Source organism: Oryx dammah, unplaced genomic scaffold (genome assembly GCF_014754425.2).
Source record: "Oryx dammah isolate SB20612 unplaced genomic scaffold, SCBI_Odam_1.1 HiC_scaffold_8, whole genome shotgun sequence".
NCBI lineage: Eukaryota > Metazoa > Chordata > Mammalia > Artiodactyla > Bovidae > Oryx > Oryx dammah.
In genome coordinates this window covers 906,357-920,057 of record NW_024070192.1, presented here as the reverse complement: position 1 = coordinate 920,057, position 13,701 = coordinate 906,357, and the positions used below count along the sequence as shown (strand labels likewise).

The window sequence follows — 13,701 nt, the reverse complement described above, 5'->3', positions numbered from 1 at the left end:
CCAGTCCATGGCACAGAGCACCAGCTGTGCTCCCTGGGTCATACAGCAAATTCCCCCCGGCTGCCTCACACTTGGCTGTGTATTCTTCTAAGGAGCACCAACTTGACGGCAATAGACTGCGATGTCTGCTGCACGTCACTGAACGAGACGGAGAGCTGAACGTGCCCGAGTCCACCCCTCACTTCTCAAAGCGTGACCCAGCGCTCGGCCACAACTGGCTTCTAGGGGACGGGACTCGCCACACCCCTCACCCCTGGAACTCGGGACTTTTCTCTAACACCAGCTTTGGCAGTAATTTCCACGTTTTCCACCCCCAAGCTCCCCTCGTCCTGTGTACACGCCAGCGTCACTTTATCTCACCTGTTGTGAAATGTGCCCCGAAAGGGAGAACGGCGTTTACATGACGAAATCAGCTTTTCAGGAAGCATTTGGTGAACACGTGCATTCTGTGTGTTAAATGACATCTTTGCAAATAACAAAGTAAATAAGGTCCCACTTGACCCTAGGGGTCTGGGGTTTGCTTCATTAATAAATACTCACTTAAGGAGTAAACTTAAGATAAATGAATCACCAGTTTAATTTTAACCTTTTTAAGACCTACAACTTTTAAGTCCTTACTGGAAAATTGCCTTGTTTTAAGACACTAGGCCTGGCTGGACCACTGTCCGTGTTCACTGACAGCTCCTCTGTACCACAGAGTAATAGTATCAGTGGGACACACACACACACACACACTCACACAGTCACACACACTCACTCACACACACTCACAAACACACACACACACTCACAATCACACCCACACACTCAATCACACACATATACACAGTCATGCACAGTTACACACACACACACTCATACACACACAATCACACACACTCACATACTCATACACACACTCACACACACAATCACACACACACACAGTCACACACATAGTCACGCACACTCACACACTCATACACACAGTCACAATCACACACACACACTCATACACACACACACACACTCACACTCACACACACACACTGACACACACATACACACCCTGAAACCACTGCCCCCACTAACTAGGAAAGAGACCGCAGGTCCAGGCCACATACTTCAGCAAACTTCATTCTCTGAGGACACCATTAACTCATTCTCAAATACTGCCTTCAGGCTTTGACTTCATACCCAAGAAAAAACAAATCCAAATGAAAGGGAAAAATAACACACATTTTCAAACCCTGCAGGTCTGACTGTGTACTGTTTCTTTATGATTTCTTGGGGTCTTTCCCCAACATCTTAGGACACAAATATCCAAAAGTACTCGAGAGGTCGGGTAACAGCTTAAAATAATTGTTAGAACAACGGACGAAAAATAATTTTCACTAAATTTTAATACTTGTTTCGATGGAAAAATATTGCAAAGTTCCGCATTAACCCACCAATTAGGTCTCAATGAAACCATGTTTTATTCTCCTGAAGTTTCCTTCTAATGACAATATTTTTCGAAGGTTTCCTTTCCGTAAATACTAAAGACATCTGAAAATAGGCTGTAAGGCTCGCCTCCTCACCGAGGCGTGTGCGGCCCCGGCAGAGGCGTCTGTGACTCCCCTCGGGGAGCAGCCCCGGTGCTACACGGCCCCTGCGCCCGCGGCCCGGTGCTGACCAGCGGCCCCGGCTGGCAACCCGCGGCGGCGCCTCTCCCGACATCTCCCCTCGGCCGGTCACTTCGCGCACTCTGCCGTCGAGCTCTCCGTCACAGACACGCAAGCGAAGACGTCAGGGATGGCTCTCAGAGCGCTGAGTCGGAAACCCAAGGGGGACTGTCCCCAGACCTCAAGGAAGAGGGGCGACTCATCCAGCGTTCCCTCTATGATGTCGCTCACACGCAGGTGAGCCGCAGCCAGGGCGGTGCAACCCAACGGGCACCAATTTCCCAAGGCGGAATAGCCTTTATTGCTGGAGTCTTTTATGTATTAAAAAAAAACCCAAACTGGAAACCTTTCATGTTGACCAAAATTACTCTAGAATTCAGCTCAAACTGCATCAACATAAATTGCTTTTGAAGATTCTAAACAAAACACGCTTTCTAACTGCTCCTTGCATTTCTATCAGGAAAGTCTCCAGATTTGAACTTCCTAAACCACCTCGACCTCATTTCTCAGAAGGCTTTGACTAGCTGCTGCCATGTAACAGGATCCTTACATGGATTCCTTTATGGGAAAAATGCACACACTGAAGGCTTGGAGATTTAAAAAGCCACTCCACTGAAAGGTATGAATCACATCTAATATTTCAAATTAATATGTGCATATAACAGATAATTATCTATAGTGACCCATTCACAACCAATTGTATTTCGCCAGAATTAGATATAAATTCCTAGGCAACTTTTTATAAGGATTGCTAGGTCCCGCTGAGATGCAAGCCTACTGGATTCTTACACTGGACATCCCTTCTTATTGCAGTAATAATGTGGAAACCAAAAGTGAACCCATTTCAAAAAAATAGTCATTTTTCCATTCTACAAGTTCTAAAATTTGTGGGAAGGATTTCTATTCCAAATAAAACACTAAGAAACGCACATCTCTTCAGAGTTGTACTTGTCTCAGATGGGAGACGTGGCCACAGCTGTGACTTTGGAGAAAGACTGAAGCCACTGGCTAAGACCCGACTTGGGTTTACATAGCCTGAGTTACGGGTAATCAGTGCTTTAAATCTAGTAACCTATTAACAACCCAAAATTGAAAATACAGTGAGAGGATACATGGAATTCAGAGACAGTGAGCTCCTCCATAAGCAGTGAGTGGGCAGGGGCCCTGGCTGTGAGCCCAGCGACGCTTCTAGGCATGTCACCTTGGGCGACTCGCTGTGCTTTCAGAATCTGCCCTCATCAGTGAAGGGAGATACATTTTCTGACCCAGGTAAGAAGGTAAAAACCACTTCCAAAGAGGAAATTTAATCCTTGTGGGGGGCTGGAGGGCTGAATGAGATAATGCAATGGAAAGGACCCAGCAAAGAGCTTGGTGCGTAGGAAGCGTACGATGGATATCTGTCATTAAGGCTGCTGTTAAAACGCACACGAGCGTAAGGAGTCAGTGCTGTTCCAGGAGGCACTGCTGACTAGTTACAGCTCTGCGGCAGCATCGAGGGCAACAAACCACCGAGAGAAATACCAACGAAGATGCAGGTCTCGGCCTGGGAACAAAGGTCCCAGTGTCTGCCACGCCCGGTGGGGTCGCAGGACTCTATTCCTTTCTCCACGTCCAAGCCTCTCCAGAAATCTAAAACCTTCCTAAGAAGAGGCTGTGAGATGAAGAAAGAGCACTGAATTAAGGTCAAGAAGCTCTGGTTTGCTAACTCTGTGACCTTGGGCAAGATAAGACCTTGGAACGACACAGGTTCTTTCCGTATGAAATGAAAATAACTGGATGCGGCCATCTCTTTAGATGCCTTCAGTCGGAGATGCAGACACTCAGCGTGCTCATAAGCTTCCGTCCGTCAGAGCACGCCGTGAGCACAGACTGTGCTCGAGGGAAACCTCCCACTTTCACCACCGCAGAGCAATCACCTTAAGATCTCCCACCGTGAATATCTCCAGCATTTAATTACTATTCTTCAGGAACAATTTATATATTTCTTTAAAAATGCAGTAAGTATAATGAGAACAGAGGACAGATTTTTTTAAAGCAACCATTATTGATGATATAAAGTCATTAATGCAAAGGGAATATGTTATTATTTGGAAGGTTTGTCTTGAAAAGGAATATTCTTTATCTAACAGTGGACCACATGCCATAGAATGTGGTTTCCATGGTAACTGCCACATGTTTAAAAATATGCACAGGACTGAAGAGACACTGTATAACTCTATGATAAATGGATCCTTCTTAGAGAAATCACTTTCCTTGTCTCAACCTGTCTTTGTTTTTTAAACTTAATATAATTTTCTCCACAACGAAAACCAAGTTGAATGATTTATATAGTTTAATTATAGGTATATATGCTACTTTTGTGCTTTAAGATGAAAATAATTACAGAATTTTAGAATTCCTATGAAAAAGAAAGCTGGTGATCTACCAAAAATGTAGCTTCACTTGAAATGGCACCTTTCCCTATTTTCTCCTAGTTAAGCACCTAAGAAATAGTATTCTTACACATGGTAACATGTACAATAGTACATTGGTGCAAAGATCTTATTAGTCCACAGGCCACACTCTTAGGCTCCTCACCACTGGGCATTAATAAAACGAGGTCTTCGCATCAATGCATCTGTTTCTGAATATAAGAAGGACCTTTGCCCTATTTGGAAAATTCTGAATAACCTGAGTTTTTGGCATCAGAAAAAGAATATATCGCCCATAGGCTTTTAAACATGGCTTAGTTGGGAAAGCCTCTATTTATATCTTAAACAAGCACCGAAAGTTCCTCAGCTATCTTAAATAAAGCATTTCAATAATACTATAAAACTTTATGTAAAAAAAAAAATGGGAAATTTTAGCATGTGGTTTTACCCCAAGTCTACTAAAAAAGCTTTCTTTTCTTTTTGCAAACTGAAGAGAATTGTTAAAAGCGACTTCCCACCAGCGCCTCTGATGCCTGCACGGGGCATGCCATCCGCAGCAGAGCACACCTGCTACACAATTACGCTCAGAGTGCCCCGCCTCTGCCCTGACACACGTGGCGCGTGTATCGGGACCAGCACTACGTGTGGGCGTGCACGCTGAGCCCTGGGCCCCCCTGAGGTGACTGCGCGTCCCCGAGGAGAAGAGGGGATCACAGAGGCGGGGTGGCACGAGCAGCCACAGCCGCGTTACAGGGCTGAGGGGATGGTTGACGTAATTCGGTTTGTCTGAGCAACCAGCCCAGAGTCCAGTCTGACCCAAAGAAATAAAAATATCTCCTACCCCGGAACAAAGCAGATGATATTAGTGAAACAGTACTGATGATGAAACACCACTTTGGTTATGCAGGTAGGGAGTGAACCATTTTAGTGCAGGTACAAATATCCTGTGCTCCTGGACCAAATTACCCTCTGATTTATCATTTATTACAGTTTTCCACAGTATCAATTCAGAGGACAGGAGAATCAGGTGTAAGGAAGAGAGCAACACACCTGGAAATTAACATTAGGGCACTGACGTGTAAAGCGTTTTCAATTTCAGCCAAGTTTCTAATTTTAACACCTAGCGATGTTTTATAAGGGTTTCTGGAATAGTCATGTAGTGCCAGTATAGAAATTTTTAAGCTTGTGACTTAAAATATGCTTTCTTATGATTCATACTATCTACAAAATTGGATATCTCAAAGCAGCTGTGTTTTTTGATGTTGAGGATAATGACATTATCCATAAATTAAAATGAAAATGTGGCGCATTAAAATAAACCTGCTAATTACATTTTGTGAAAGTAGCTAAAGAATCTTAAGATTTTCCCACTGGGTTTTTCCCCAAATGTTCTAACACCTGCAGAGCGTCATCAGTTATACTGGCCAGCACCTTTTATATTAAGTCCTATATCTTAAATTTCTCTCAGAACTGAGAGCTAGAAAATAATGAGCTGGTAGGGTCTCTGACATTAGATACTTAGGCTTACACGATTCACCATGTTGCCCTCTTCACTGCAGCTTCCAGGCAAGCTCTGAGCTAAAACTTGTACTTAGCTGGAACATGTTCTTTAAAAGTATGGATTTTGTGATGTGGTTAATATCATTTATTGCTTAATTATTATTTTCAGCTATATTTCACCTGTATAATGTGTTTATCATAAAATGCTGCCTCAAATCCTTTTTGAAAGTGCTTGGAATACAAAGAAATTAAAATCAAATGTTTTCAATAGAAACAGTGCCGGCCCCCTCCAAGCCCAGAGACCACATACAGGTTCAAGAATAATGCTCAGAACACACACCTGTTAAAGTCACCCTTAGAATAATCTTTGAAGAGTAATAGCCCATGCTGAATCCACTGCACACATGCACACACCCAGTTTATAAACAACATCTACTGATCTGAAGGTCTTTTCTTTTTCTAACGTGTTACACCCTCAGGGACATACCAGGCTGAACATCTTATACAAGGGGGAAGACGATGCATTTTAGCAACTGTAAGTATCACAACGTAAAGTAGCCCATTGCTGAAAACCAAGGAATTATTAAGATACAATTGTTAAAATTGTCTACTATAAATATCTTTTTTGGAAAACTTTTTAAAATAGAAGAGAGAAAGAAGAGGGGATCTAAAACGCGCCCATTTGAGAATCAGCAATGGCATGGAGCCGCTTACTGAGTCAGTACGGCAAAATCCAGAAGTGCTGTCTTTCATGCAAAACTGTTCCTCTTACAACCAAGGTTCTCAGTTCAGGGAGTCGAGAAAGACATCAGGATGCCAGGGTCAGGCTAGACCCGCTCCAGGATGTCTGCTCTGCAGCCTGCACGTGGTGGCGCCTAGTGGCCTCTGTGTCACCCGCACCCCTCTCACGCCTGTGCCTCAACAGCCGTCCCCAGAGGGCGACACCCCCTGGGCGGACCACGAAGGCACTCTGGGACGGTCTCTGCGGGCTCGTGCATACCGTTCTCTTCAGCAGCAAACCTCAGAGATCAAGCAATCCTTGAGTGGTTCCGGGTACTAAAAGCACGCCCAGGGATCAAGGAATCTATGTTCTGCTTTCCCTCAATTTCAAGGGGCAAACTGCAGAAATTCTTTTACTACACTGCAGTTCAAAAGCAAAACAAGAATTACATGAGGACTACCACGTAAGACAAAGCTCTCCTAAGATGAGTGCAACAAAACTATGCATCACCTTTATATTAAAAAATACGATGGCATCAAGCAAATCACTCTCCAGAGGACCTTCAGTGAGTGGGATCTGGCAAGTGAGAAATATTTGCTAATGAGGTTGTGAATTTCTGTATGTCTTGACAACTACTGATGTCCCTCAGGGACATACCAGACTGGACATCTTATACGAAGGGGGAAGACAGTGTGCATTTTAGCAAATGTAAGTATCACAACATAAACTGGCCCATCACTGAAAACCAAGGAATTATGATAAAAATATATGCACAGAATAATTAGCTCAATGCACCAAATAAAACGAGAGATGGTAAACTGTCCTCAATGGTATTACTGTATCTTGTCGTTTCTCTATAAAACAGAAATTGCTACAATAACAACACACTTCTAATCATTATACAGCACCTTCCTGAAAGGAGCTCCCGGTTGCCACGGTTCACCTTGAGGCAGATGTCTGTACTTTGTAACACGGGTTTTCTTATTAGTACACAACGTATTACATATTCAAAAGGAGCCAAAAGTAGAATTTTTTAGTACACTGCATTCAAGAATCTGATGGATGAAAAGCAGCAGACAAAGCTGTGGTGTCCCAAACAGATAATGCCCCGGTGCTCTCTCGGTTAAGGTCCAACCTGGCCTTTTTACAAAATGGCCTCCACAGCTGCCGACCTGGGCTGAGCCCCCAGCGCCTCCCCGGGCTCAGACGGAAGGCCGCGCCGATGTCCACGGCAGGCCTGCGGCTCCCGTGTCAATCCACGAGGCGGCCAGTTTGGAAAAGCATCTGCTGTCTCTTAAAACATATGGCACTTCGGGCTTTTTTTGACATTTATAAATGTAGTTCAGAACCTAAAAGGTGTTATACATTATTTAGACCACAATCATGAAAAGACCTACTTGGAAAATTTAGGACTTACCTGAGGAGACTGAATTAATAGCCCCAATAAATAGCCAAAAATGAATACAAGTTGTTAGCATTTGGGTATATATGATTAGATGTTTTAAAATATAGCTTACTGACAAGAGTTTTTTTTAAAAAAAAAAAAAACATGTTCTCTAAAAACAATTTAGTATAGCTTCTGCAGAAAAATCATTTTTCATTTTGATCCAGAATGCATTTAGCCTAAGTTTCCATTGCTCCCTTGCATTCCTGGGACAGCAATTCCAATTATTCCAAGAAAGACAGAAAATGTGAGAAATACAGTCATATGCTACAGCGTTTGAGGAGGTCAGATTAATACTTCAATTAGAAGAAATTCAGTTGATGACATTAATATACTCTCCCCATGGCTTAATTGTATCTAATGATTCCAAAATCTCCCTTTTGTTGTCACTGAATGAACCGCACCCTACACACGCTAGATACGACATAGGCAAAACCACAAAGATTCCCTCTAAATTTGGCCTCCGTTTGTGTCGGCTTTCCACAACACCACGAAAATAGTTAGAAGTTGGATAAATTAATGTGTTTCATTGTATCAATTACTCTACCAAGAAACAGACCCTACACTGACTCAGAACTCAAATACCTTCTCAAAGGAGACGACGGGGAGGCTTCCCATCACCTTCGAAGGAGAGTGTGGATGTGAAAACACCCTTAACAACCTGCATGACTGACCCTCAAAAGACCAGCATGCATCTTATGGAGGCTCTAACGAGGTCGGTGGCGGAAACGCAGCGCATGTTGATTTCACAGGTACCACCTGCCCGTGCTGAACCCAAGGCTGCTACAATGACCACCTCTTAGTTAACAAAGCCCACAAAGCAAATTCACCTAATTTTCCTAGAAATCCATATGATTGACCGGAAAAAAGCCTGTGCTGAGTATATTCATATTGCCTCCATCGTTATCCGAAAGTAAAAGGCAACTCAAGGTCAAATGAAAGCGATCAACAACTCCTATTCTTTGCCTCCTGCCTCCCGCCCTGATGCGAGTTCTAACACCTTAATCAGTAGAATTTGTATGTTCAGATAATTATAAAATTGTTTAAACACATCTTCAAACAAGTAGAAGGTCTATCTCATTTGCTTAAAAATTATATTATTTGGGGAGGAATGTATCTGGAGAGAAGCTTGTGAGGGGTGTGGATAATATGGTGAGATTTCAGTGGGAAAGGGGTATTTAGACCTCGTGGATGATATGGTTTTGTTAGAAGAGAAAATTATCTTTTTATTGTTACCAATTGCTCTTCAATTTTTCTTTAATGAAATTTCACAGCGACCTCCCCAAGAGGACACACTAAAGGCCTTTGATTATATATACCCTAAAGAGTGTATCGTACCACAAAGAAACACACCCAGTAAGATTTTTTTTTCATCTGAAATTTATAAAGATAATTTTCCATGCTGACAGTGCACATTTCATCCATAAGTTTGAAGAGTCAAATGCTACCCCAGCTGGGGGTTATTCTGCCAAATGGCTTCCAACAGGGACTACAGAGATGAGGCTGGGAGGCGTGTGGATGTGCGTGTAGGAGAAAGCGGCAGACCTGGTGGGAAACAGCCCTTCTCTGGAGGCATTTTTATCAATTATCATCTCAGCAATCTAATCAAATATAGAGTCTAAAGGGAAAAAGCAACACTAGGAAGGAAAAGCAAATATTAAAACAGCTGCTTGATTACCTACAGAGATTAAAACAAAAAGCAAGGAGTGAGGCTGATACATTTCCTAGGGATTTGCTAAGGCTGAGGGGAGGGGTAAGGGGCAGATACCTTAAAAAAAAAAATCCATCATGAAAGGAACTGAGACAAGATTATAAAAAAGGGGCCAAGTTATAGCGCGCCATGGGATTTTTAATCTGGCTACCTGTGGTTTCTGTAGTTAAAGCCTTATTCATCCCCCCATAAAGGGGGGGTGGGGAGAAAACAAAAAAAAATCACATTTATATGTCAGTTTTGCAAATGATCAAATAGCGTGCACCAACAAGAATAATAAGAAAACATGAAACGCTGATGACTGTTTAAAAATGGATACCCGTTTCATCAAATATCATTGGTAATTACCTGTGAGTCTCGTTTCTTGAACTCTTGGATTTGATTTTCGTGCTCCATATTGGCAGCGCGGAGCTTGTTCTCCAGGTTTCCGACTTCCCGTTCGTGGTCTCGGACTAGGCTCTCCTTCTCCGCGTTATGCTGCTGTAATAGGTGCGTCTTCTCCTGTTCATGCTCCAGCTTCAGCTCTACTATCTGATTGGACAATGAGGACAGATCATCAACAGAACATCCTTGTCGTCATGACAACTCATGGACAGCTTAATTTTTCTCTAATTTGCCCAAGTTGAAAATTTTATTTTTTGCGTCATCATTACCTCACCCTTAAAACACTCTCATTGGGTGGGGGGGCGATGGATTTTATCTAAAGCTCCCAATATTCAAGACAGTTGGGCATATTCAGTAAATCCTTCTGCAATCTATTGACACAAATGCCTGAACATTGAAAAAAAAAATTATGTTGAATGCTAGGTATCTCCTCCCCAAGAATTTGGGTATCACTGACCAGCAACGGTTGTAAATGGTTAATAGTCAGTACGCTTTGCTTTTTGCTTAAATATATACACGTAGAAACAGCAATTAAATCGGCCTGTTTTCTTTATGGTTTTCAAATAAAAGATCGAAGTAAGTACACATCTGGATTATTGTATATACAGTTGTCTTTCTTAAAATAAAATGATAAATCTCAAAGCTCTATTATCTCGTTGTCAGCCACGGGACACCAACACAAACAGACGTGGTGTGCTCCAGGGGACACCTGCTGCGCCGCCAGCCCGCGCCATGATTTCATCAAAAGCACGCCATTCTCAGGGTGCTTTCCCAGTCCACTCCACGCTGGAGACGGTGACCTTGGCTGGTCTGAGCCGCGCCCCGCTAGACTGAGTGGCAGCCGGAGACCGAGGGCCTGGTCGCCGCAGCTTTGATATTAATCCTCCGGGCCGCACACAATGGCACCCTACCTGGCCCGCACACTATAGCCGGCCAGGCTGCCTTTGAAGCAGGTGCTGAATGGGGACTGCAGGACGCCAGCTTCCCCAGTGAACTCCAGGCCACACAGCTGCGAGGAACAGTCACTTGGATTTTTCTTCAGTTTTGGTGGATTTCAGGGGGAAAAACTGCTGTTATCGAGAATATGTGGCGTTATTTTCAGCGTGAGAATCCATCTTCAAAAAAGCTAACAGTAGGAGCCTGCTCCAAATCAATCTAGTTTCGTGCACTGAATCACCAGACTACCTTATCTTAAAGCTATAGCATTCATTTCTCCAGGCGTACAGCCTACACCACACTTCAGGAGCTATTTTCTTTGGAGATTTAAAACTCTCATCCTCTAATTGCAAATTAAGAAACAGAATGCAGACTCAAAGTGCTTTTAAATGTAGGTTTCAAAACAGTTTTATTATTGTTATTTTTCTTTGAGAGTGGGAAAATAAATGATCAATTCCTGATCACTCATTCACTTTTTCTACTATTTAGAAGAAAGTATCCTAATTCTTGAATACACATACATATTGAACAAGATAGCCTATAAAATAATATGGAAATTTTTTACGTTGCATCTGAGAACAAAGATGCATGCTAGTGAATTTATGTCTTTTAAAAATGACAGATTTTTCTTTCATATTATTCCATTATAGGCAATAAACAGAAAAATATAAGTATTCTCCTTATATACTATGCCAAGTGGAACAGTTTTCTATGATTATTTAAAATAAATGTGCATGGTTGACTCTGTGAGTCACACAACTACAATGTTAATCCCAACAAAAAAGAGAATTTAAAATTTTATTGCCATTACTGCATCATTTTCAGGCAGCCAAGTATATGAATTATTGAGTTGGGATATTTTTAGAATAGTCTTGGACACATTATTATTCCTGCTCAGTGTTATACTATCAAGCATTATAATAATGAAATTATATATTTTAGTAGAAGATTTAAACATGTAACAAGGAAATCAGTTCAGTCGCTCAGTCGTGTCCGACTCTTTGCGACCCCATGAATCGCACCACGCCAGGCCTTCCTGTCCATCACCATCTCCCAGAGTTCACTCAGACTCACGTCCATCGAGTCCGTGATGCCATCCAGCCATCTTATCCTCTGTCGTCCCCTTTTCCTCCTGCCCCCAATCCCTCCCAGCATCACAGTCTTTTCCAATGAGTCAACTCTTTGCATGAAGTGGCCAAAGTACTGGAGCTTCAGCTTCAGCATCATTCCTTCCAAAGAAATCCCAGGGTTGATCTCCTTTAGAAAGGACTGGTTGGAGCTCCTTGCAGTCCAAGGGACTCTCAAGAGTCTTCTCCAACACCACAGTTCAAAAGCATCAATTCTTCGGTGCTCAGCCTTCTTCACAGTCCAACTCTCACATCCATACATGACCACAGGAAAAACCATAGCCTTGACTGGATGGACCTTAGTCGGCAAAGTAATGTCTCTGCTTTTGAATATGCTATCTAGGTTGGTAATAACTTTTCTTCCAAGGAGTAAGCCTCTTTTAATTTCATAGCTGCAATCACCATCTGCAGTGATTTTGGAGCCCCCCAAAATAAAGTCTGACACTGTTTCCACTGTTTCCCCATCTATTTGCCATGAAGTGATGGGACCGGATGCCATGATCTTCGTTTTCTGAATGTTGAGCTTTAAGCCAACTTTTTCACTCTCCACTTTCACTTTCATCAAGAGGCTTTTTACTTCCTCTTCACTTTCTGCCATAAGGGTGGTGCCATCTGCATCTCTGAGGTTATTGATATTTCTCCTGGCAATCTTGATACCAGCTTGTGTTTCTTCCAGTCCAGCGTTTCTCATGATGTACTCTGCATAGAAGTTAAATAAGCAGGGTGACAATAGACAGCCTTGACGTCCTCCTTTTCCTCTTTGGAACCAGTCTGTTGTTCCATGTCCAGTTCTAACTGTGGCTTCCTGACCTGCATATAGGTTTCTCAAGAGGCAGGTCAGGTGGTCTGGTATTCCCATCTCTTTCAGAATTTTCCACAAGGAAATAGAAGGAGCTAAAAAGTTCTACTCAGATCTGATTCTCAAAAGTCTCAAAAAAAAAAAAAAAAAAGAAGAGAATGGGTGTGATTTAAAATGGATAGAAAGCAAAATATTTTACGATACTCCAAGGAAAAGTGACTGACAGACCTACAATTAAGGCAGAAGAATTACAGAAGTTTTCCCCCGAGAAAAGACGTGAGACCGGGACTGGCTGAGGGGGACTAACAACGGTGCAGGCATGCTGCAGGCTCGATGACCAGTGCCCTCGCACAGAAACGCCGAGTTACCTGAGGAGTTCCGACAGGCGGGACGGGATCCTGCTCATGCTCACATTTCAGTTCATTCATTTTCAAAACCAGGCACAGATGAGAGAGAGATACTGGCACCTGAGGCCTAAAGATAGCTGTTCATAAACCAAACTATTCAAACAGTTTGCTCTTGTGTCAGGGCCTGCTGCTCAGTGAGGCTCGTTAGTGAGCAACCTCAAGGCTTTCTGAAGCCTTTGCAAGTGAAATGGCTCAGTCCTGACTGCCCGATCCAGTGCTGCCTGACCAACTTCTGGACGTCACAAGCCCTTTGGTTTCCTCACTGTCATCAATTTCAGGCAGGGGGGTCCTCCCCAGATTAACAGTAGAGTCCAGGAGAAAAACCCTAATGTTTCAGGGACATCTTAAGGATAATATTCATAATGCCATCATCAAGGTGGATGGTGTTAAAATTCAGCCCAGCCCCTAAGTGTGGACACATGTCCTTGGCACGTGGGCACGTCTCAACAGTGAGCTGAAGCAGTGTGTCCCTTCACCTGGAGCTGCTGCACACGTCTAGCTGACCACAGTCATGTTTAATGGAGTTCACGGAGACCAGGAGGTGGCACAGCAGGCGACATCCACAGGGAGGACAAGTCTCAGCCAGGTCTCTGTGTCAGTGCTCCGGCGGGGGAGGCC

General features: G+C 43.1%; 1 protein-coding gene across 13 annotated transcripts in view; it reads right to left on the bottom strand.

Moving 5' to 3' along the window:
* CEP112 (centrosomal protein 112) overlaps positions 1-13,701 on the bottom strand; it is a 309,950-nt gene that overhangs the window by 148,036 nt on the left and 148,213 nt on the right. For all 13 annotated transcript variants that reach the window (XM_040244376.1, XM_040244381.1, XM_040244382.1 and 10 more), the window contains one exon: positions 9,779-9,961. In XM_040244376.1, coding sequence (XP_040100310.1) covers positions 9,779-9,961 — 183 coding nt within the window. The remainder of the gene's footprint in view (positions 1-9,778; positions 9,962-13,701) is intronic.